General features: G+C 34.5%; 1 protein-coding gene across 1 annotated transcript; it reads left to right on the plus strand.

Moving 5' to 3' along the window:
- The first annotated feature begins 17674 nt into the window (after positions 1–17674).
- On the plus strand, positions 17675–24228 carry LOC130801940 (AAA-ATPase At3g28510-like). The gene is made up of 2 exons (XM_057665897.1): positions 17675–18298; positions 23064–24228. The coding sequence occupies exons 1-2, from the start codon at positions 17874–17876 to the stop codon at positions 24121–24123; spliced, it is 1485 nt and encodes a 494-aa protein (XP_057521880.1). The 5' UTR covers positions 17675–17873; the 3' UTR covers positions 24124–24228.
- Positions 24229–26380: the final 2152 nt, after the last annotated feature.

Below are 26380 nucleotides of genomic sequence, written 5' to 3' on the forward strand. Positions count from 1 at the left end.
ACCGGATTGGATGGTTATTGAGACAGTCTACAATGCTTTGAGGCATGAGATCCAGACTTCTTTGGATGCTGCTGCTGGGGGTAACTTCATGATGAAAATACTGACCCAGACGAAGAAAATTCTTGATGATATGGCCTCAAATTACCACTGGCGAGAACAATCAACTCCAAGGCGAGGTGGTAGGTATGAAGTGGATACTATTGTTGCTTTGACTAATAATGTACAGGCTTTGACAAGGAAGGTTGAGCAATTGAATGTAGCTGCAGTAAATAAAGTTTGTGGAGCTTGTGGCTTAAATGGGCATTCTAGTGTTGACTGCCAACTTCAAGCCGAAGGGGTTGCTGCTGTGGAACAAGTCAATGCCATTCAAAATCAGAATGCGAGACAACAATACAACCCCTATTCCAACACCTTCAATCCAGGATGGAGGGATCATCCAAATTTTTCCTACAAAATGCACAAAATCCCTCATCGTCGTACAACATACCATCGGGTTTCCAACAAAGACCTCCCTTCCCACCTCAACAACAACATCCGCCAAAGTCCAACCTTGAGAATTTGATGGAGAACTTTATCGCGACCCAAAGCAAGCAAAATGAACACTTCAGCACCTCTATTAATCAAATTTTGGCTCACAACAGAATGATCGACATTCAGATGGCACAACAATTGAGTAACTTATCCGTGCAAAAGGGGCAACTTCCGGGAAACACAAAAAAGAACCCAACCACATCCCCACATCAGCAACTCAATGCAGTAACTACGAGGAGTGGTAGGACACTTCATGATCCAGCCCCTAAGGTAAAGACTTCACCTATTGTTGTTCCAGCTCCAGGTACTAATGATGATGTTTCTGAAGAAAAGAAAGATGAGCCAGTCAATTCAGACAAGTCCATAACCGCCGGTCGAACTTACACACCACCGGTGCCATTTCCTTCTAGATTGGCACAGGCGAAGCTTGAGCATAAATATGGAAAATTTCTTCAAGTTTTGAGCAAGCTACAGATCAACATCCCCTTCTTAGAAGCCATTAAGGAAATGCCCTCTTATGCTAAATTCCTCAAGGACATCATTTCCAACAAACGTAAGCTAGAGGAGAGTGTGGTGGAAACTCTGAACGGGCAATGTAGCGCTATTTTGCAGTGCAAGGTTCCTAAGAAACAAGCTGATCCTGGTAGTTTTACTATCCCACTGAAGTTAGGGAACGATGTGTCTGCTGTAGCCCTTGCTGATTTAGGGGCTAGTGTGAGTGTGATGCCGTTAACACTATGCAAAAAGATCAAAGGCGAGATGAAAGCCACTCGGATGTCCATACAATTAGCCGATCGATCTGTGAGATACCCAGTTGGCATTCTTGAGGATTTCCCTGTCCAAGTGGGTAATTACTTCGTACCCTGCGATTTCGTCATTATGGATATGGAAGAGGATGCCCGTATTCCGGTGATTTTGGGTCGTGATTTTTTAAAGACTACAGCAGCCATTTTTGATGTGAAGAATGGAAAGTTATCACTTGAGATTTTGGGGGAACAGTTGCATTTCCATCTCCCCTCATCCATGGCACATTCTGCCATTGGGGAGACTGTCTATCGAATGGATGCGATAGTTGATGCTACTACAGAGAGGGAGTCCACACTCTCCATTGTTGATCCACTTTATGCAGCTATTGAAGGGAACTATGATAAGGATAGGGCCGATGTGATTGAGATGGTCCAAGTTTTAGATGCTGCACCTACATTTGTTCCTGCACAAGTTGAGTTTGAGGACATCCCACCTTGGAAGGTGTCTACCATTGAGGAACGAAAGGAGTGTACTACGCCTCCTCAGGTAGAATTAAAACCCCTTCCCCCTTCTTTGAAGTATGTTTTTCTGGAAGATAATGACACTTACCCTGTTATTGTCAATGCTGAACTCAATAGCACTCAAATTGAACGATTGCTCACAGTTCTGAAAAAGTATAAGAGTGTTATTGGGTACACTATTGATGACATAAAGGGTATCAATCCCTCATTTTGCACTCATAAGATTTTTCTTGAAGATGATCATACCTCTTTTATAGAACCACAAAGAAGACTTAATCCTAATATGAAGGAGGTAGTCAAGAAAGAGGTTCTTAAACTACTTGAAGCGGGAATAATATTCCCCATTTCAGATAGCAAGTGGGTGAGTCCGGTTCAAGTAGTTCCCAAAAAGGGAGGTATGACCGTTGTCAAGAATGACAAAGGGGAATTGATTTCCACTAGAATTGTCACAGGGTTGCGAATGTGTATTGATTATCGCAAGCTGAATAAAGCCACCCGAAAAGATCATTTCCCTCTCCCCTTCATTGACCAGATGTTGGAAAGAATGGCTAAGCATTCCTTTTTCTGTTACTTAGATGGATACTCAGGTTTCTTTCAAATTCCCATCCATCGAAGTGATCAGGAAAAGAAAACGTTCACTTGTCCTTATGGCACCTTTGCATATCGCAGAATGCCATTCGGTCTTTGTAATGCACCCGCCACATTCCAACGATGCATGATGGCAATTTTCTCAGATTTCATTGAAAATATCATGGAAGTGTTTATGGATGACTTCTCGGTTTACGGAACATCTTTTGATTTATGTTTGCGAAATTTGGAAAAGGTGTTAAGTAGATATGAGGAAGTCCATCTGATATTGAACTGGGAAAAATGTCATTTTATGGTTCAACAAGGAATTGTTTTAGGACATGTTATTTCCAATAGGGGTATTGAGGTCGATAAAGCAAAAATTGATGTGATTGAGCGATTACCACCCCACACTTCTGTTAAATGGGTTCGTAGCTTCCTTGGGCATGCGAGTTTTTACCGCCGCTTCATAAAGAATTTTTCTCAAATCGCTCGTCCATTAACTGAGCTCTTGGCCAAAGATACCCCCTTTGTGTTTTCTGATGCTTGTGTTGAAGCTTTTAACAGGTTAAAACAAGTTTTGATTTCCGCACCAATCATCCAACCACCGGATTGGAACCTTCCGTTCGAAATAATGTGTGATGCAAGTGATTTTGCAGTTGGGGCAGTTTTAGGCCAAAGGAAAGACGGAAAACTCCATGCCATTTATTATGCCAGTAAGACACTTGATGCCGCCCAACTCAACTATGCTACCACTGAAAAAGTGTTGTTGGCGGTGGTATTTGCGGTGCAGAAATTTCGATCCTACCTTCTTGGGTCAAAAGTGATTGTGCATACAGACCATGCAGCATTGAGGTATTTAATGACTAAGAAAGATGCAAAACCTCGACTGATTCGTTGGGTATTACTACTTCAAGAGTTCGATTTGGAAGTTAAGGATAAAAAGGGGGCCGAAAACGTATTAGCTGATCATTTATCTCGCCTTCTTCTTGATAATGTTGATGACGGTCCCGCTATAAATGACTCATTCCCAGATGATCATCTCTTTGCCATCTCACTTGGCAAAGCACCGTGGTACGCCGACATAGCCAACTTTTTGACTAATCAAATTTTACCTCATGATCTCACTTACCAGCAAAAGAAGAAATTTCTCCATGAAGCAAAGAAGCATTATTGGGATGACCCTAATCTGTATAAGCATTGTGCCGATACGGTCATTAGGAGATGTATTCCGGAAGATGAGGTAGCATCGGTGATTGCTCATTGTCATGATTTACCTACAGGAGGCCATGCCGGTGCCACTAAAACTGCTGCAAAAATCCTTCACTGCGGTTTCTATTGGCCTACATTGTTCAAAGATGTTCATGAGTATGTGCAATCGTGTGATCGTTGTCAGCGTACTGGAAATTTAACTAGGCGGTCTGAAATGCCTTTGAATAGCATTCTTGAGGTAGAGTTGTTTGATGTTTGGGGTGTCGATTTTATGGGACCCTTTCCTTCTTCTTACGGGAACAAGTACATCTTGGTTGCCGTAGACTATGTTTCCAAATGGGTGGAAGCCATTGCCACCCCCACTAATGATGCAAGAGTAGTAGCTCGGTTCTTCAAGAGAGTTATTTTCCCTCGTTTTGGGACACCCCGTGTGTTGATTAGCGATGGAGGGTCACATTTTATAGAAGAGAAGTTCGAGTCTATGTAGAAAAAGTATGGTGTGCATCATCGTGTAGGATTGTCATATCATCCCCAAACTAGTGGGCAGGTAGAGATCTCTAACCGTGAAATCAAATCCATCCTAGAGAAAACGGTTGCAAGATCAAGGAAAGATTGGGCTAACAAGTTGGATGATGCTTTATGGGCGTACCGAACTGCTTTCAAGACTCCCATCGGTACCACTCCCTATAGATTGGTGTACGGAAAATCTTGTCATCTCCCCGTTGAACTTGAGCATCGCGCTTATTGGGCTATCAAGGCCCTCAACTTTGATTTGCATGCTTCAGGAGAGAATCGATTGTTACAACTTGCAGAGTTAGATGAGCTTCGCCTCGATGCGTATGAAAGTTCTAAGTTATACAAGGAGAGAACCAAGAGGTGGCATGACAAGCACATCCAAAGGCGTGACTTCAAGGAAGGAGAACTAGTCCTATTGTTTAACTCCCGACTCAAGCTATTTCCGGGAAAACTCAAATCCAGGTGGTCTGGACCATTTCAAGTCACCAAGGTCTTCCTTTATGGTTCCGTAAAAGTTTGCAGCGAGAAGAGCGGTACATTAAGGTGAATGGACAACGGTTGAAACATTACCGAGCTGGAGTACCCATTCAAGGGAATCAGGCTTATAACCTATAAAGAAAGCGCTTATTGGGAGGCAACCCAAGTTTGTGAGTTATTCTAATTTAGTTCCCTTGTGATTTGTATGTAAAAAAAAAAAAAAAAAAAAAAAAAAAAAAAAAAAACTGGAAATTAGCTAAACCCGGTCGGGTTCACTGAAGACCAGGTCGGGCCCGAGCAAGCTGCATTCCTCCTAAAACTAGATTGAAAGCAAACCCGGTCGGGTTCAACTAGAAACCAGGTCGGGTTCGTGAGGAAGCAAAAACAACAGATTCTAAAAATCAAGAAACCCGGTCGGGTTTCCTAGAAGACCAGGTCGGGTCCGTGGAGCAGCATAAACAGAAGTTTCTGAAAATCAAGAAACCCGGTCGGGTTTAGGGTGATACCTGGACGGGTTTTCGAATGGCTGTTTTAAAATCCCCTTTTCCATTCTCTTCTCCTCCATTTTCCTCCATACCCATTCTCAAGCTTTCTCTCTCTAAAATTCACCACCTTCCCTCTCTTCAAAAATCCCATCAAAACACACAAAAAAAACTCCATTAAAATTTCACCTTTCTCTTCCCCTTCCTCTCTTCTTCAACATCCATTATTCCATCTTCCATCAAACTCAAACCCTAACTTTCTCTCTCCTCAAAAAAGGCCCCATTTTCTATCAAACACAAGGATGTCAAAGAGGCAACGATCTACAACTTGTGGAGCATCATCTTCTCGCGGAGGAAGCCGTCAAGCACAAATTCCTTCCGAACCGGAGTACCCCGACATCATCTTTCGAGATGCACATCAACATCAGAAATTTCTTCAGGTTAAGGTACGGGTTATTCTTCCTTCACGTTTTTTCTGTCATGCATCTTTAAGAGAACTTGGAATTTATAATGATATGTCAAATCTATGTGTTGCATTGAACTTTACTACCATGTTCAACATGTATTATAATTCTCACCTTGCACTAGTTTATGAATTTGTAAGTTCTTGTGAGGAAGCAGTGCTAAATGGTGTACATGGCATGTCCTTCCGTTTATTCAATGTCGATCGTTTTTTATCTTATGCTGAACTTGGAGAACTCTTTGGGCTAGATCCTGATTGGGGGCTTTTAAAGGGTGCTTCCGGTCAATCTGCTTATGTAATTTGGCGAAAAATAACCGGAAAGCAGGAATTTGACCCGAAGCATCTAACATTGCGAATGTGCAACATCCGGTGTTAAGAATTTTTTTGAAATTTCTATCTACAACCTTGTTTGCTCGGCATGATCATAATGCATCTAGGTTAAATCATGTCGCATTCTTGTCCCACGCTCTTAGGAGCAATGCCGATCCTCACCATGCACTTCCCCTACGAATGATAAAACATTTGACCGGATTAAACTCCAGGCCTATTAAATCGGAACTTTTAATTGGTGGCATTGTGACTTGCATTGCCGTTCATTTTGGATTTGTAGATTCTGATGAGAGGCACCCTGATGCCTTGCTCACAACCGGCTTCCTCAAACATGCCAACTATATTACGGACCAAACTGGTCCTTTTCTTTGGCATGTTGGGAGAAGAACAATTGTTTTATTATCCAGGAACCTCCCCCCCACTTTCCCCTGATCTGCCTCACTATTTGTTATTCCCTCCTGCTGGTTTTGTGGTTGAGTAGGAATATGATCATTTAGCACAGGAGGATCATGAGGAAGAGGAAGACATCCACCCACCTCACAACCCTCCACTCCATCCGAGCATTCCTCCAATCCCCCATTCTTACACCCATTTCCAACGCGCGGTCATGAACCAATTTTCTCAAATGAACACCCGGTTAGATGATGTTTCTCAGCATATGGCTCAGTTAGAGATTGACCAGCGTCGAGCTCTCGAGCCTATTTACGGCCAATTCTATCAAACCAGTGTATTTCCTCAAGGGTTTTCTGAACACCCTTCTTGGTTTGACCCTGCTAGATGGGGCGGTCCCTCTGGTTCTGGAGGTGGTGGTTCGGGGCAGTGATCATTAATTCGATCTTGTACCAAACACTGAGGACCATGCTTGGACTGGCTTGGGGGGTAATCACTTCCCACTCACTCACTCATGCAACTGCATATTTTTTTTGTTTATCATTTTCAGCATATAAAGTTAGGTTTTATTTCTCGCATGCATACAAAAAAAAAAAAAAAAAAAAAAAAAAAAAAGGCGTGTTATGGCTTGTTGAGAATTGTTGGAATCTCCTGTATATGAGTAACACTGTCTTTTCCCCTAAAATGAATTTTGCAAAATGCTTTGACTGGTATTTTGGCATGTGATACTGTTATTTGGATGTCAGAGGCAAACCGCAGACACTCCTAATTTGAGAACCAGTTAAGTGGCATTTAATTGCCTCATGAGCATGAGTAGGTTAGCTGGTGAGTTGGCCTAATCAAATGTGTGTGCATTACGTGCTAGGATGCCCATTAAGGGCTAGACTGATCTTGACTTTGCTTTACTCCTCCTAGAATTTGACTAGATATACCTTGTTGAAAATGATTTTCAGGCTTAGATGTTACTTGAAACCACATGGACTAAAAAGCCACCTTGCACTACTTGACTTTAGGTTTTAGCCCTCTTGAGCTTGAGCCCCTTTTCTTTCAACCCGCATTACTAAAGCTCCACAATCCCAAAATTTCCCCCCTACACCTTAGGGAGTGAATTGGTTATTTAAGTTTGATGTTGGTTATTGGTGTGGTTACTGATCCATAATTGTAAAATTTCGAGTTTCTTTTAAATTTTCTGTATATAGACACCCCCCAAATACTATTTCTTTAAAAAAAAAACAAAAAAAAACAAAAAAAACAAAAAGAAAGTGATCTTTGTTTGTAGTTATGAATTCAGTTAAATAAAGGGGTTATGTCTTGTCCTTGTAAGGGTAGTAGGATCTCATTGTCATCATATCATACTAGTGGGGAAGTTTATCCCTGGATGTTTTAGTATCATCGATTTACTTTTCTAATTTAATTGTTTGTGCTCTAGTTGTTTAGTTAGTTTAGACATATATCCTCCAAATTTGTGTGTTACTTAGGATCAATTGGTAGCCGGAAAATAATCACTTACTACATTGTTCCCTGTGGATTCGACCCTAACTGCTGCTATACTAGTTGCATATTAGGAATTTTGTGGTAGTACATAAACGACCTATCAGAGACGCTCTTCTACCAGCTTCTTCCGCTATTACATTGGAGCTTCCTTCAACTGTTCCTCCTCTTCCTTGAAGCTTGTTCGTGTCAGCACTTTGCGACGAGTTCTTCTTCTACACCTCCAGAGAAAGATGTTTGACGAGTATTCTCGGCTTACGCAGGGAACCCAGACCGTTCACCAGTACTACGTTCGATTTATGGAGTTAGCTAAGTACGTGGATTACATGAAGATTGGGGAGAGATTTAGAGCTCAGAGATTCTTATCAGGGTTGAGTTTGGATATCCGGGAACGTATGAGGAACTTAGAACACGAGCATGTTAGAGACGTATATCATGATGCTTGTAAGGCTGAAAGCCTATGGGATGAGCGAAAGGCCACTCAAGGGCTAAAGCAACGTAGAGAGGACACCCACGAGATATCATAGAGTGTTGGGAGTCGAAGATATTCAGCACTTATACAGTCACATCGAGATCCTAGATCCAGTTTTGGGAGACCAACGTTGAGCACTCCTCAGAGTAACAGGAACATTGAGTGTTACCATTGCGGGAAAAAGCGTCACAAGAGGGTTGAATGCTACAAGTACTTACATGAGTAAGGTTTGAGGGGTACACCTCAGGGTTCAGCGCAGAAACCTACTGGTAGTCAAGCTAGTGTGGCTCAGGAAAGACGAAAGAGTCGACCACAAGCATCTTTTGGGCATGGTTCGTAGAGTTAGGGATTTGCTATAGGAGGCTCTTCTAGACCATCTGTTGGTGCACCAGTCATTGGCACCAAGGCTACAGGGAAGCTTATGGCTTTCAAGAGAGATGAAGCCGAGGTTACACTTGGAGTTGTTACGGGTACGTTCTTAGTCAACAACAAACCTGCATATGTTTTATTTGATTCTGGAGCATCTCATTCATTCATTGCATCTTCATGCATATCAAAGTTTCTTTTGTCTAGTTTGCTTGAGATAAATAGTGAGTTTGCACAACCATCAGGCGAGAGAATCTTATGTCAGCTAGTGTATAAGGATATACCCTTAGACTTTTTGGGAATAGAATTACGCGTAGATTTTATAGATTTTTCCTCTAGATAATTTTGATGTTAATCTTGGTTATGGATTGGTTGAGGAAGTACAAAGCATGCATTGATTGTTGGTTAAAGAAAGTGTCTATACGAGGGCCTAAAGGGCACAGAGTGACCTTTAAGGGTTTTGTGCCAAAGAATCACACTAAGATCATATTTGTTATCAAGCTGAAAACATATTTGAGGAGGAATTACCCTATGATTCTATGTCACGTAGTAGACACGTCGATGTGCACACCTGAGATAGGAGAGATACGTGTAGTATGTGAGATCGAGGATGTCTTTCCTTCTGAGATACCTGGGTTACCACCTCCGAGAGCAGTTGATTTGACGATTGATCTTGTACCGGGCACGAGTCCTATATCGAAGGCTTCATATCGTATGGCACCTAGATGAGACAGCAGAGTTAAAGGTGCAATTGCAAGAGTTGTTAGATAAGGGTTATATACGCCCAAGCGTGTCTCCTTGGGGCGCACCTGTTCTTTTCGTCAAGAAGAAAGACAGGACCTTTAGGCTATGTGTATATTATCGAGTGCTCAATCATGCGACTGTGTAACAGGAGCGGCAATCTCGATACATAATTAACATATAATAATAATGTTTAATACAAAAATATTGCGGAAGTCTCAAAATGCCGAACTGTTAAAAACTTTAAATCAAAAAAACTGAAACTGTTTAAAACAAAAGCAAAATATTACATCTGATAAGAAATATTATTTTCTCAAAATAAAAAAAAAAACATCAACGTCAAGTCATCAATAAAGATACAAAAAGCAGCTAAGTTGTCGATAAATAGTAACTGCTGCTGCCTAGATCGGGACCTGAATTAAATCCTGCAAAATGCTGCCATCCATGATACGGATGACAGCTGATTGAATCAGTCAGCGCTTAACGCCGAGCGTAACTTCCTATCCAGCTCAAAATACAAAAATTATACTCTACATTTACAAAATAATAATAGAAGTACGAACTTATAATTAATTAAAATCACCATATACTTTTACCATATTCTTTTTCTGTTCCATACGTTTAAGTCATTAAGATAACATTCTCAATTCTGACAGAAGTACGTTACTGCCACTTATACAATTCGGTAATCTTAACACTTAAGTAAGTTCATTTGGTTAATACTCATAACCGTACCATGCATCATAGCATCAACACTAATCAAGTTTATTACGGATCAACAAGCACATCAATATGAGAACTGATATATGTAAGGGTCTGGTTAGGTGAGGACCATAGTCCGAAACCCTAACTGTGGTGGAATTCGTCACCCTCCAATACAATTTATGCTCGAGCTCTACAAGATAGGTAGCTAACCCCTGGTCTTACACCGCATTTTACGTGCCAGCCAACAGGGGCGCCGGGATTTTACGTGCCGGCCCATGGTTCGACATTACCTTACTATCAGGGTCATTCAATCAATATTCATTCACACAAGTAGATCACATTTTTAATACTACAATTTGACATTGACTTTGACTTTGATCAATTTAGGTGATAACCTCTTTTTTTTAATAAAATTCTTAATCATAACATAAAGTTAACCTTTATGTCTTTATACATTCATTATTAAATTTTTACATTTTAAATTTTATTTATAACTTTATTTTTAATAGTTCTCTAAATTCACACTAATAACTTAATGTTTTATCAATAGTCTCCAAATTAATATTTTCCACAAGTAGCTACGAAAATCTATTTCTCTTTAAATAAGTTTTCAAAATCAACTTTCCAACTTTATAATAAATAAAACTTTATTCTCTTCAAAAAAAAATCAAATATTCTAATTAAAATTCAATTTAAAATTGCATCATTTGGATAAGTTTTGAAAATTCAACAAGTTCACCAAAAATTAATATTTTAAGTATAGAAAAAAAAAAGTAAACTTATTAGGTTTGCAAAAACCAACATTCTAATTATAAAACAAATAAAACTTATAATTTCACAAAAATCAATATTTCCAGTTTTAAAACAAGTCAAACTTATAATTTTTCACAAAAGTCAATACTTCTAATTATAAAACAAGTAAAACTTGTAATCTCACAAAATCAATATTTCACACATAATTTTTGAGTGGCAAGTATACTAAAAATACTTTTACGTCATTTTACATAAATTTTGGTCAAATAGTTAGCAAATAAAATATTTTGTACTAAATAGAGATTAAAAGTTACTTTTATTTTGAAATCTCATATATTCAAGAAAAACACTTCAATATTTAATAACTTATAAAAATTTCTCAAAAATATCTTTTTAAATTGTTATTTTATTATTATCACAAAGATAGTTGTAATAATTTATAATTGTAAATCAAACTCTTTTCTTTTTATTATATGATAGTGGTCGAATGGCCTATGAGTGTTTTGGGTCATTTTCACATAAAAAGAACGACTTAATTTAATTTATCATACTAAATTCTAGATTTAAATAATTAACACAACCACTTACAAAAATAAAAACTTTACGCAATAACTTAGAAATTTACTATAACCTTAAGGATAAACTTAAATCTCAAAATAAAGTATAATAACAATATTCTTCATATAACCATATACTTAATTAAAATAAGTTCATAAAATAACTTACTACCTTATAAACTAATTTGAAGGCTAACATAAACATATTAATAAAGTTCTAACATAAAAATTCTTAAATATAATAACATTTCTAATGTAACACATAACTCATAAACATACTCGCACTAGTTTATGACATGAGTCATACTTAATATCATTAGAATGTAATTTTGCACCCAACTTTCAAAACTTGTTCAAAGATTATTAAATTAACATACTAAAAATACTTTTAGCATACACATACTTAATATAATCTTGATCATAATTTCATTAAACTAACTTCCTAATGAAACATATCAGCATATTTCATACTTTGCATATTATAAAGTAAATATAATGTAAAATTTCATAAAAAGCATAGGGTAAGAAGTTATACCATACTAACACCAAGGATTAGTACTAAGTACTAATTAGGAAAATAATAAAAAATAAGACCCTCCAAGATAGATAATAATGCTCCAAAGATAATTAATCCAAATTCTCAAAATAATGATGATCTTTTAAGCTCCCAAAATAATTAAATCTAAACTCTAAAAATAATGATACATTAAGTACCGAAAGTAATAACCCAATAATGCTCCATAATGATGATGATTTAAGCTAAATAAAGAGTGTTCTAAGCTTCATGTTCTTGAATTTCTTCAACTAATAATAAAGGTATTAATGTAGTAGGATTTTAATGAAGTGAAAATATAAAAAAAGAATGTTAGAAAGATTTGATGATGGTGGTGTAAGTGATCTTATGGCTAAGGGGAGTATTTATAATGGGTTTGGAAAACTTTATAGTTCATTAGATTGTATGAAAAAGAGTGTTAGGAGTATAGAAGAAGGTTAACTTGTGTAAGTGATTTAGAGTGTATAAGTGAATGTGTAAGAGTTTGCAGTATAGAGGAAAGTTAGCTTGTGTACGGAAATGGTGATAGCTTGTGTAAGTAATGAACATCATGGGTTACTATAGAAAGGATTTTGGTTCATCAAATTTTTGTTCTAGTATGTACAAGTGAATATACTTTAAAATAATGGGTAAATTTGATCATGAAAATATGTAGTTTACTTAGAAAATTTTGCTTAAACTATACTTAATCTTAATAATAAAAATACGACTCATTTTTTATATATAAAATAATTAAATCAAAATTATAAGGTTAAAATAATAAGTAGTAATGTTAGTTTAAGGAAGACAGTTAAAACGTCATTTTTTACGAAATCGTGAACAAAATGGAAAGCATTCATATCCCTTTCAGCCCGTAAGACACCCCCTTCTTTATCCCCATTACTAAGGATCTCATTGAAATCTCCAAACACCATTAAGGGACCTCTAGATTCCTCTCGAATAGATCTTATCAGCTCCCACTTTTTGTGCTTATTAGGTCTATCCGACCATCCATAAGCCCCACAAGCAAACCGATTCTCTATATCCCCGTATTCTCCACCAATCTCCACCAAAATATGGTGATTTGAGTATGAAAATAAGCCAACATCCAAATCTTTCCACCATAAACCCAAACCCCGTAAGTTAACCAATTTATCATGAATGTTTAACATTGAATAACCAGCATAATGACTTCTTTAGGTATGTTAAACTGATAATGGTTTGCTGGCACCTATTCAAATACGAAGCATTTTGGAGTATACTTATCTTTTGTATAAGTTCACACCAACATAGAAGATAGGAGATAACAACTACAAATTTACTACAACATTGAATAACCAGAACAACAACATTGATCAACAACTACAAATTAACTACAACATACTACATATTACAATTAATTTTGGAATGTGTGTTAATCTTTTGATATTGTTATCAGATATTACAAATTTGTATAGAATCTTAATGTGGGTTGAAACTTAGGTATTATTTTAATAGAAAGGAAAATATTTTGCCCCAATTAGTTATATCTACCATTAGACCAAACATGTCATTGAAGAAAAGAGGAGTAAGACTTTTGGTTTTGAAATAATGCTTTAGTGGTATTTTTTGAAAGTTATAGCGACATAAACACAAAGGTCACTATTAGCTTTTGCGACATAGTATATAGTGGCATTAGTCTAAATGTCACGAGAGCCTTTAGTGGCATCTACAAATACCACTAAATCCTAAAACATATGTCACTAAAGCCTAAATTTGTTACAGTGAGTTTGTGTTTCATTAAATTTAAAAATTCACTATTAGCTTATTCATTAAATTTTGTGATTTTCCATAATGTTTTACTTAAATAAAAATTTAAAAAGTGTTCATTTGGGTTATCGGGTCGGTTTTGAATGGGTATCATTCGGTTCTGTTACTTTTCGGATACGTGCCGTGGTGGGTCACGGTCGGGTCTGGTCAGGTCGGTTACTCATGGTTCAGTTGAAGATTAATAATTCGAGTTATTGAGTTTGCATCGGTTCGGTGTCGATTGAAGTTTGAGTCAATTGTCAATCGGTCTGGGGTTATCACGGCTAATAATTGGTTGGTTTTACTGGGTACAGATCAGGTTCGGGCATTAGTGTTGTTTAGAATTTAGTTGCGGGTTACTATCGATCGAGTCAATATCAGATTAAGTTGCTAGTCATTTTTTAATTGATGATCAAATTCTCTTAACTAAAGGTAAAATAGTTACAGTGCAAATCAAGCAGTAATAACTACTTTGTTACTTTTACTTATTTGACTATGAATTAAAATTTAAATTCTATTATTTTTCATCTAATTTGATTAAAAATATAGTTTAATAAAACATTAACTATTGATTGTTAAGTCTAAATATATGAAACTATGTATTTATTAAATATAATTAATGAAAGTATTTATTACTTTATTAGATTAACTAATAAGATGATAGAATATGACTCGACCATACTTTTATGTTTAATAATCAAAACATGATCATTTAGAGTGAATAAAAAAACAAAAACAATCTATTAAACTATTGTGGTCTTATACCTAGTTTATTAAAATGAATAATTATAGTAATTATTCTAAACTAGTTATAAAGAGTTTTCCAAAATAAATTATTTATAAGATTTTATATTACGACTATTGACTATTACATTAAAGCCATCAAATTATAAAGTTGAATAATTGAAACTCAATTTATTAGTTATTGATAATCGAATCAATATCAAATTATGTACCAATAAATCTATAAGTCTAATACAGACTTGTAATTATGCCTACGAATGATGTGGAATACTCTGAACTTGATATAATTGAGTGAAAGAATCTAATCTAAACAATTATGTAGACGATAATAGACGTATATAGTTTTTGAGTTATTTAATTACATTGAAACTTTAAACTAACTAAATTAAACTATTAGATTTTGTATTAGTCGATTAGAAAGAATCAAAAATAAGGTTATTTAAACAAATAATAATTAAATCAATGTTATATATAGTCGTAATGATGAAATTGAAAAACTATAAATAAAACTTTGTCTACACAAAGACAACAAGAGCAATAACTAATTGGAAAAGGGACTAAATAACAAAACAAATTTAACTCATATTGCTTGAGGAACAAAATACAAGTCTAATGTTCCCTTATTAAAGAAAAAGAGAAGAGCTAGCAAAATAAATTTTATCCCTTATTGATTGTGGAAAAACGTGAAAGCTAAATTTTGTCCTTGGAGAACAAATTGGAAGTTAAATGAAGAGTTAGTCAATTACCTTTTTAATATATTGAATATATAACATCTCCCTAAAAACAATAAATAAATTAAACTAAGTTACTAAATATATTTGCTTGTAATTTTTATCATCAAATTAATATTAATGGATTACTAACACGAAATACCGAATTAATAATAGATAGCAAGATTACTCATAAATGAAATTTTGATGATACACAAGTATTTGTATTGATTCACTTCAACATGTTAATAAGATATTAGAGTTTTTATAAGGTGCTTAATAGTTTCTAATCAATAACATTTAATGAGAAATCTTGTTAATTTATCGATAAAGTTGTTAACAATGTTGTAATACTCGAAAATAGTTTTCAAACATTCATCATTTGTTAACTTAAATCAGTTAAAATTTACTAAAATAATTTGATAAACTAAAATTAATTTTTTGGAGTTTCGACTTGTTTTCGATTAAAAATCAGGTCGGATTTATAACAATTCAGTTTAAAATTAATTCGAGTTTACAACAATTTGATTAAAAATTTGTTCGAGTTAAGTAGATTTTCCCCGGATTGAGTTTGGTTTCGTGCATGATTTTGGTCGGAAAAGACTCGTTTCAGTCACTATTACTGTCGACTAATCTTGGTTAACGGTTATATGTCGGTTATAAAAATCGTTTGGAGTTTGGGTTCAGTTTCCCATTTTCAATTGTCCACTGGTTCGGGTGCAACTTTGGTTCAGATAATGACGGTTCCATAAACCTCAAAAACGAACACATTTTCGAGTTTTCGTATGGAATCACGTTTGAACTAATAGAGAATATAACTGCATATTATTTTAATCTCAACATATCAATCAAATTAACTCTGTTGATATGATAATTATCTTGGGAATATGATTATTTTATCATGTAATTTATTCATAGATACTATTACATGTAATCTTTATTTTTAGTATTTATATTATTCTATGTAATATTTTAGATATTTATTTTCTAGTATAAATACAATGTAATGTTATAATTAATAATAACAATCATTTTAAACGCTTCTTTAAACTCTCATAAACTCACTACATGGTATCAAAAGCTTTGATTTTTTTTATTCTTGTCACAATGGTTTAACACTCCCATCTTAACCATTTTCTCTCAAACACAAAAGAAAAAAAAAATGATTGTTCAAATCCTAATCTCACCCATCAATGGTGGCATCAATTTTTTTTGGCTTCTGCAAAACTCAATGGATACTTCATTAAAACCGTTATCAACATTGACAAATGATGGTGTCCATACAATAATCTTTTTCATTATCTAAATTGATAGTTCAACAATTCAATGTCCCTTTTCGATGGAGTTAGTATAAATAGTACATTTCTTCTGAAACTTCTGACTAGTACTATAAATTGAATTCGTAAACATGAATTTTTCCATCGCTAACGCTCACTTATGATTCTAAACCAAGACTAAAATCAAATTTTATTTCATAAAACTCATACTCTCTCTGTTCCCTAATGAAGTTCCCAAAATGAATGTTTAGGAGAATTAAGAAAAATAGAATATTTTATATAGTGGATATATTATTTAATTGCATAATAAATTTTATTGGAGAAAAGTAGGGACCACAAGCACAAGCATTAAAAAATATTAAAAGAAAGTTAGTGGAAAAAATATAAAGACCACAACTAATAAAAAATTAGTTTTATAAAGTTAATGGCAAACATGTGACCATAAGGAATATTAAAATGTTAAATTGAAGTTAGTGGAGGATATGTGGGGTACATAAGCATTATAAAAATATTAACGTGTGTATGAATAAGGTTATTTTGTCCAAAATTTATGACATAAATGGAAAGGTTCTCTATGGGAACAACAAATAAAACACCCAAAATAGCAAATGGGAACCTTTTTAAGGAACGAGGGAGAATTTATCTCTTTTTCATTGGTTCATGCTCTATTATACTGAAACCCTCAACTTTTGAGTTGAAGAGTGTAAAGAAACCAAACAACAATAAAAATCCTTTACTTTCTTTTGTGATGAAGAAATTTTACTGATTTTAATACATCACAATAATGACTTTTCTTAATAACCACACGATATCAACACATTCGTTATTATAAAACTTATTTTTTTATATCACTATCATGAAACCTTCCAAATCTAAGTGCTCTCCCAGGAACAACCTCCATAAAGCATGTCATGACAAACTCTCTTCTCCAACTATGTTTGTGCTCATTATCGCTTATTTTTCAAGATTGTACTTTTCTTTTGGAGCATTCATCTTGAGGGGGAAATAATATAGAATATAATTGAATATCATTTTTAATCTGAACATATCAATCAAGATAACTGTTGATATGATGATTGTCTTGGAAATATAATTATTTTATTATGTAATTTATTTATAGATAATAATATGTAATGTTTACTTTTAGTATTTATATTATTCTATGTAATATTTTAGATGTTTACTTTTAATATAAATACAATATAATGTTATGATTAATAATAACAATCATTTTAAACAATTCTCTAAAACTCTCGTAAAGTCTTTACACAATAAAAAGGCCAAATAACAAGTAATAAAGCTTTATATTCCCTTTAGTACCTCCGTTTTGAACGAAATATGAACACAGACTGCCGGCCATTAGTTCACAACACCACCCACGAATCTTCCATACAACTTTTCTTAATAACAAACTTGTATAAATCTTATCTCCCGCATAATCTCTTTCCCCAATCAAAAATCACACAACACAAATTGTGAAAGAATCAAAATCAAAATCAAAATGATGGAATTTTCACAATTAGGATCTGGTCTAGCAGCTCTAATGTTCTTCTGGACAATATACCAGCATTACATTCCACCAAAATTACGCGAATCAATCGAATTTTTCAGTTCTCGATACTCGCACAAATTAGTCAATTATTTATCTCCTTACCTTGACATTGTTTTCGATGAGTACACTGATGATCGATTTAATCGAAGTGAAGTTTATGTCGCAATTCAAAACTATCTTAGTGATAAATCTTCAATTGAAGCTAGAAGTATGAAGGCTGATTATGTTAAAGATAGTAAGTCTTTGTTGTTGAAATTGGGTGATAATGAAGAAATTCGGGATGATTATCTTGGTGTTCAAGTGTGGTGGTCTTTTAATAAAGACGTCGTTTCTCAACCTTCTTTCTCTTTCTTTGCTTCCTCTGATGAGAAAAGGTATGAAAATTATTATCTATAACGTGTTTTTAATTCATAGTAGCTAGTGATGGCCACGGTCCGGGTTCGGCCAGTTCCGTTTCGGTTCTATCCGGTTTCGGTTCCACCCGGTTCCGGTTCTATTTGAAATCTGATTCGAACGTTTCGGTTTCGGTTTCGGGCTGTTCCAAACGGTTTCTTGGCGGTTCATGAGGCGGTTCCAACTCGCGGGTCGGACCATCGGTTCCATTTTATTTTTCCTTTAAATATAATATAAAAATACTATAATAATGCCGATGTACCTTTCATGATTACTTGATTATCAGTAAAATTCATCGCTTGTCACCATTATTAAAATATTTACTAAAAGGAATGAAAAAAAATAAATTAATAAGAAACGATAAAGATGATTAATAAAAAAAGGAGAAAATGGACTTGAACCTAGTATCCCGAAGGAATACTAAGCTGCCTACGTATCCCGAAGGAATCAAAGCCCACGTAGTTCTTTGTCATTCCTTTTATTTGTAGTTATTAAATGTTGATTGATCGTTGTCCGATTGATCCTATTCGTCTTCGTCATCATGATCTGGTTGGTTAGATGCTTCCGCTGACTCTCCTTCTGACGATGATGCAGATGTATCCATCATCATCCATGAATCATCATCATCGCCTTGATCATCATCGTTCTTTAGTCCTTGTGTTCGAAGCTCCGCTTGATCCCAATCTTTCTTGCAAATACATATTTGAATATTATGTGGAGCAAGACAAGATCTCTTTTCGTCTAAAACTCTTCTACCTGCACTAAAAGCAGACTCCGACGCAATCGTAAAAGTAGGAATTGCAAGGATATCCTTTGCAATTCTCGATAATATGGGAAATTTTATAGATTTTTCTTTCCACCATTCTAAAATATTATAGCTACCTTGGTCAATTTCAAAGTGATGTTTAAGATAATTATCTAATTCTAAATATGGAGTGGAGGGTGAAGAAGAACATGATCTTACAAAACTATCATCTTGGCTTATTATGTTAGCTATTACGGAATTAAGAGGGACGTGCCGAGAAGCTAGCACGCCTAGATGTATCGCGACTTGGGTTATATACACTAGCATAGTAATCATAAAGTTCTGCTAAAAGTTTTTTACAAGTTCTAACATAATTATGTACATCACTAGGCAGGCGATCTAATGATTGGTAGTAAAATCCAATTACTTTAGTACGGACTTCTGTCTTAAAACATAGGTCTAAAATTGTCGCAATTCCATAAATAAAAGGAAAATCAGTAAAATATGTCTTCCACTTGTCCATCATATCTGCAAGAATCGGCTTTAAATATGTGTTAGTATCATCATGCGAATGTTTAAAAAGATGATAAAAAATAGTAATACATTCACTTATTACTAAGTAGACGTTTTGTTCGTAAACATATGAAAAAATTTTAGTTGTGTAGTCATACGCTTCTAATATTTTCTGTACACCTATAGCTAATTCTCATGTGTCATCACTTATATAGCTATCTGCACCCTCACTATAAAGTTGTGTTATAACTGAACGATAAGGAATCGCTTTTTTTAGTAAATCGTGGGTTAAGCCCCAACGTGTAGGAGTATCTAATGACTAATAAACTTTTTTTAGTTGATATTGTTCACATAATTACTTATATCTTCTCTTTACCTGTCCAACTCTAAGCCACGTCACTATGTCTCTAATGGGATCTAATAAATCACTTAATTGTTTTATACCTGCTTGGCAAGATAAGTTTACTATATGAGCAGAACAACGTACGTGTAATAATTTTACCCTAAGGATAAAACTAAATGCAAGTTCGTTATACAAAAGTTCGATGTATTTAATGTTGGTGGCTGCATTATCGGTAGAACAACAAAATATCTTATCTAATAATTTCCATTCTTTACATATCTCTATTAATCTGTATTTTATGTTTTCACCTCTATGTCTTTCAAGCATTACTTCAAAAACAATTATTCTTTTTTGAATAATCCAATTTTGATCTATCCAATGAGCTGTTACACACATATAAGCTTCTAAATGTGGGGGAGCAGACCAAATATCAGTTGTTATGCTAACCCTACCATTAAAAGATTTAAAAATTTCTACTAATTTATAACGCTTTGATTTATATAATTTAATTGTGCGTCGTTTAAGAGTGTTCCTAGGGATTGCTCTGTATTGTGGTTGCGAAGTTTTTCTAGTGTAACGTTCGTATGCCCTACTTTCACCATGGTTAAATGGCAATTCATCACAAATTACATATTTAGAAAATTTATCAATCATATCATTACGATTATATTTAAAAGGCATACCTCTACTGGGAATGTCCCACTGTCGGCTTCCACTTGTGGTCCCGCTGCCGCTTGCTGCATGAGTTTCTTTTGTAATTCCATGCTTCTTTGCCAAATGTTTGTTAAAAAATCTCGTACCACCACCTAACACGTATTCACAAAACACAATAAATGAATTTTTAATACATTCTTGATTTATAAAATATGAATATCATGTATGTATAAAAAACTTAAAAAGTATTTGCCTCTGGTGAAATTGTATGAAACTAAGAGATTTACTCCTTGACTTTCACAAAATTGACAAGTGCATAAGAAAACATCTGGATTGTCGGTTGGTTCTTTTGTAAAATACGACCACACATGTGAAACAGCTCAACCACTAGGAGGTGGCATTGCCGGAAAAGGTTGTCTTACTGGTTCATCTTCATCTAAATTTAAATATAAAGACAATCAATTTGAATAATAAAAGTATAAAACTAACTGATAGTTTGGAAATTGACTCGTTTACCACGAGCTTGTCTTTGTTGTAGTTGTTGTAGTTATTCTTCATGTGATCTTGTTGATGACTGTTGAGATCAATGTATCTCAATAGGGGTCGTTGGTTCCTCTTCTTGTTCTTCTTCTCATCAATTTGTATTTCTCTTTCCACTTCTTCTGCATAATTATGTAATTCTTGGTCGTACCCTTCTGGATAATTTGGTTCATAATTATAATTACTAATCGAAGGTGTTGTTGATATCGACGGAGTTGAAGTGGCCTTTCTTTTGGAGCTAGAACCTCCTAAAGATTTTGCCACTTTAGTAACTTTTTAGAGACTTTTTTCAAAAAAGAAGACATGATAATATTAAAATAATAATAGAATTAAGAAATAAATAAATAATTAATAGACTAATTATGTAATTAACTAAATTAAGAAATAATTAAAAGACTAATTATGTAGAATAAGAGAATAATTGCGTAATTAAGTAATAAAGTAGAAATAATAAGTAGAGAGAGTAGGAGAAGAGATGAGTTGTGAATGAAAATGATTGAAAGTGATGTGTATTTATAGTAAAAATCACAACGGTTCCGGTTTCGGTTCCATGGAATCGTTGGGCCGGTTCCGATTCCGATTCCAGTTCCGGTTCTGCCCCGCGGTTCTTAGGTCCGGTTCAAGCAGTTTTTTTCCGGCGGTTTCACGATTCCGGCGATTTTACGGTTTTGCGGTTCGGAACCTGTCGCGAACGGTTTCAATTCCGGGACGGTTTCAAGCGGTCCGGGACCGGTTCAGTTCCGGGGCTCCGGGGCCATCACTAATAGTAGCTGATACAATTAATGTAAAATTAATCGGTCAAATCGGTTGATAAAACCTTTTTACGAAATTAACATTTTAATCAGCTATCAACTATTAATCATTTTGTAAACACCTTAATATCTAAATTAATTTTCTTCATAGTGTCATAGCAAGGTACTAATGAATCAACTCAAGCAAAAGCCTATGGTCTACGAGATTTCTTTGGACAAGAAGTGTAGATGAAACACATATTCTTTTTATATCTTCCCGATATATTCCACTTGAATTTGAACATTAGTTAAAATTTGAAGACGTAATTTTTTTGTTACATTCGCTTCTAATATTATGTCAAAAAAACTAATTCAATTAAAAGATAAATTGTAGAGACACCAACATATTATATACTCCAAGGGTTAGAGTTGTTTAAATTGTTTAGATACTTAAATCTAGTTATTGTTTTTTTTTGAAAAAATGTCAAAAAATAACTAATAAAAAGAAATTCGAAAAAGTATCTAATAAAAAGAATTTTTCAAAAAATACCTAATAAAAAATTTTTTTTTCAAAAGAGTACCAAATAACGGTTGGGATTAAGTTTTCCGTTATCTTTTTTACCCATCTCTGAAAAAATTTATTAAGTAATTTTTCACACTTTTTTTTTATATGATTTAGACCCCTGTTTTCTTTATGGATTTAGAACCTTGTTTTTTACAATCATTTAAGAACCAATAAATTAGCTTATTTTTTTATTTTATATATATGAAATGTGGGTTTCAATTATTAATGAGAAATGTCATCTATTACACACTTTTAGCTCCAAGCTTAATCTTCCCCAAGACCCCAACCCAAATATAAATCACAAATACTAGAAGACAACCAGAGAGCAAATCAATAAGTTACCTTGTTGCAATTTCTTAAGCAAAACTCAAACTCCGGTCCCTTCATTTTATTTTGTTGGTTTGAAAATTTGATAAAGCAATTTAAAATTTAATTTTTCATACATATATTAAAGTATAATTTAAAATACACTTATCAAATGTAAAAGTTATAAAGATATCGGTGTTTGTTCCAATTGAGACAATATAAAAACCGATTTTCTTCGTTATTAATGGACATTAGAGATGTTTTAATCATTGTCTAAATTTCCTACAGTTGATATGTAACTAACTCAATCGATGCTAAAAATAACTGATCAACTTATGTATTAAAACAGATACTACACACTGGTCTTTCATGGTAAACACAGGAAGTTCATACTAGACACCTATCTGCCATATGTTTTAGAGGAAGGCGAGGCGATTGCAGTCCGAAAAAGGACACGAAAACTGTTTACCAATGCAGGAAGTGATGGACCAGATTGGACGGGTGATCGAGAAAACATGTGGAACCACATCCAGTTTAAACACCCATCAACCATAGAAATGCTAGCAATGGAAGAATCTAAGAAAGCCATGATTCTTGATGACTTGCTATGGTTTAAGAGTGCAAAAGAGTACTACGCGCAAATTGGGAAGCCATGGAAGCGAGGATATCTTCTCTACGGCCCTCCAGGAACAGGGAAGTCCACACTTGTTGCAGCAATGGCTAATCTTTTAGACTATGATATATACGATCTCGAATTGACTTCAGTGAAGGATAATATGCAATTAAGAAGGTTATTAATTGAGACAACTAGTAAGTCTATAATTCTAATAGAAGATATAGATTGTTCATTGGATTTAACAGGAAAAAGAAAGAAGAAAAAAAGTGGGGATGATCAGGAACAGGAAGAAGGAAAAGACCCTTTAAGAAAGAAAATTGAAGGAGAAGATGAAAAGAAAGGAAGTGAAGTGACATTGTCGGGTTTGCTAAACTTCATTGATGGAATATGGTCGGCTTGTGGGGAAGAAAGAATTATAGTGTTTACGACTAATCATGTTGATAAGCTTGATCCTGCTTTAGTAAGGCCAGGAAGAATGGATGTTCATATTGAGTTGTCGTATTGTCGAAAAGATGCATTTAGGATATTAGCTAAGAACTATTTGAGGGTTGAATCACATCCAATGTTTGATTCAATTGAGAGAATGTTGGAGGATGTAAATGTTACTCCTGCACATGTTGCTGAGAATTTGATGCCTAGATCAGTTAAAAGTACTAATGCTGAAGATTGTTTGAGGAATTTAGTTATGTTTCTTGAGAAGATGAGGCTAGTGAAGGTCAAATCTCAAGAGGAAATTGTATTCAAAAATGAAGAAGAAAGTGATCAAAAGCTTACATCTGACGATGACAAATAGATTTCTACAAATTAAAATTATTACACCTGATAAAAAGGTGAAGACTGTTGTTGTGTTGTAACTGGTGTTTGAGTTTCAAGAAGATAACAATTAATTACTTCCTCATTGGTTCCTCTTTTCATTCTTTTCAATTTTCTCCTCAAACATAAAATCTCATCAGACGCCTCATTCAGTACTACACAACATTCACACCCATTTCTTTATTAATGATCCATATGCATCTTTCCATTCCATGTTTTCAAAATATCAAAAAAGCAATAAAATAAATAAATATTCAGATTCTGTTGTGCTTTTGATGAGAAGGCTAATATCCCAATTAAGAAATCGGAATGCAAGGCTGAATAATATCACATAATATCAATGGTGAAATGTTAAAAACAAATGACAGAATAAACTAAAAATATTGACAGCTGTGGGATTTGATCCCACGCCCTTTCCGACCGGAGCCTAAATCTGGCGCCTTAGACCACTCGGCCAAACCGTCTTATCTTAGTAATTGTTTTCTTTTTTATCTGGTTAACACAGCCTAACTGTTCTTGCATTTCATTCTTCATGCTTAAAAGCTAAAGCTTTAGACTAAAGCACGCATCAGTCTTCCTGCTTGTAACTTGTAAGTCAACGAGTAAACTCTAGCTATAAGGTAGTGAAGTTGATATGAAGCTTTTCCTGGAGATTAAACTTCCAGGTTTATACTTAGAGATAGACTCATTAGAATCAGATGTTACTTTTCGGTCCGTTTAGTTAATGGTACTAAATGATGGTAATAGGAATGATTTATTGTGTAAAATTTCATCAAAAGTTCTATGTCATTACCATGAAAATGAAATTTTCATCACAAATAAGTTTTTTTTTTATAAATTTCATTACCTAATATCACTTCTTCCAATGATAATGCATTGGAATAAATTTTATGAAGAAAATGAGATGATTAAAGTTGGATAAACATCGCCATCAAGTTAGCCAAGAGAATTATCAACAAAAATTACACTTATTTTCATTCTCATTATCACCGTTTATTACCACTTACCAAACAGACCGTTATTATTTTCCTTTTTTACTTTCCTTTTTAGTGCTTTTTTAGATTTAGATTTTAATATTTAAGCATATTAATTAATTGATAATTTTTTAAAAAAAATTATAAATTTTATTAAATAAAGAACACTGAAAACATGAAAAAACCAAAACTGCAAGCATAAAAAAACCCTAAAGCATAAAAGTGGTCTATGCACAACAACTATTGTGTTCATACATTTCACTTACAGAAAAACCATCATACTCCTACACCTACACTACAATACATAATTAAGTATAATTATTCGTTGAACCTAGAGTTGTTCATGGGCGGCTACCCGCTAGGCTCGATCCACCCGGCTCGAAAAACGGGTGGATTTGGACAACGTTTTTCAAAATAAAATTAAATTTGGACGGGTAATACTCGACCGCCAAGATAAATGGGCGGGTCGCAACGCCAAAAAAATACCCATGGGTATGCCCGCCCACCTACTAAGTTTAATATATTAATTATTAAATAATTAATTCTATTGATTATGAAATTAGTAGTCTACTGTCTAGTACTACTAATCTACTACAAACCCAACTTTAGTAATTAGAGTCCATACACACTTTAATAATTTTTTAAAATTTATTATGATTAGAGAAGTATATATTTGGACTTCGTACTCCGTAGTAAGAAAAATCAATGATGCAATGCTTTTGTTGGATTATCCAACATAATGTTTATATTTATGTAATTTGAGTATTTTGAGACTTTTTATGTATTTGAAGTATTTTGAACAATATATTGTATTTTAATTGTTATTAAAACTTAACTTTAAAATTTGTATTATATTTTAAATTTTTATATAATAAATACCCGCCTATCCGTAGGTCCCGCCCGCTTTAAAAATGGGCGGATAGCGACAAAAAATATGCCCGCATATGCGGGCGGGCTTGTGAATATTTGAGCCCGCTGGTAAATATTTTTAGGTACTATTTAGTTCGCCATCCGCCCAAACCTACCTATGAACACCTCTAGTTGAACCCTTCTATTTCTGGTTCCATCTTTGTTGTATCCACTATTTGCACACTTCATCATATCTTCTACTGTATGTGTTGCATCAGGTTCATTGAGGCTTATGCATAACTTCATTCCACCATTTTATTGCTGTTTACTGCTCTATTCATCATCGTACAATACATCTGCAATCAGAACAAACAAAACAACAGCAATAAGTAAAAGGTATAGAGTACGACAGGA

The sequence above is a fragment of the Amaranthus tricolor genome, chromosome 15 (genome assembly GCF_026212465.1).
Source record: "Amaranthus tricolor cultivar Red isolate AtriRed21 chromosome 15, ASM2621246v1, whole genome shotgun sequence".
In the NCBI taxonomy this organism is placed as follows: domain Eukaryota; kingdom Viridiplantae; phylum Streptophyta; class Magnoliopsida; order Caryophyllales; family Amaranthaceae; genus Amaranthus; species Amaranthus tricolor.

What these genes read in the sequence shown, in the direction of transcription:
- LOC130801940 (XM_057665897.1), top strand. Translation starts at nt 17,874, where the DNA reads ATGATGGAATTTTCACAATTAGGATCTGGTCTAGCAGCTCTAATGTTC. An exon ending in GCTTCCTCTGATGAGAAAAG is followed by an intron (nt 18,299 to 23,063) that starts GTATGAAAATTA and finishes GTATTAAAACAG; the next exon opens with ATACTACACACTGGTCTTTC.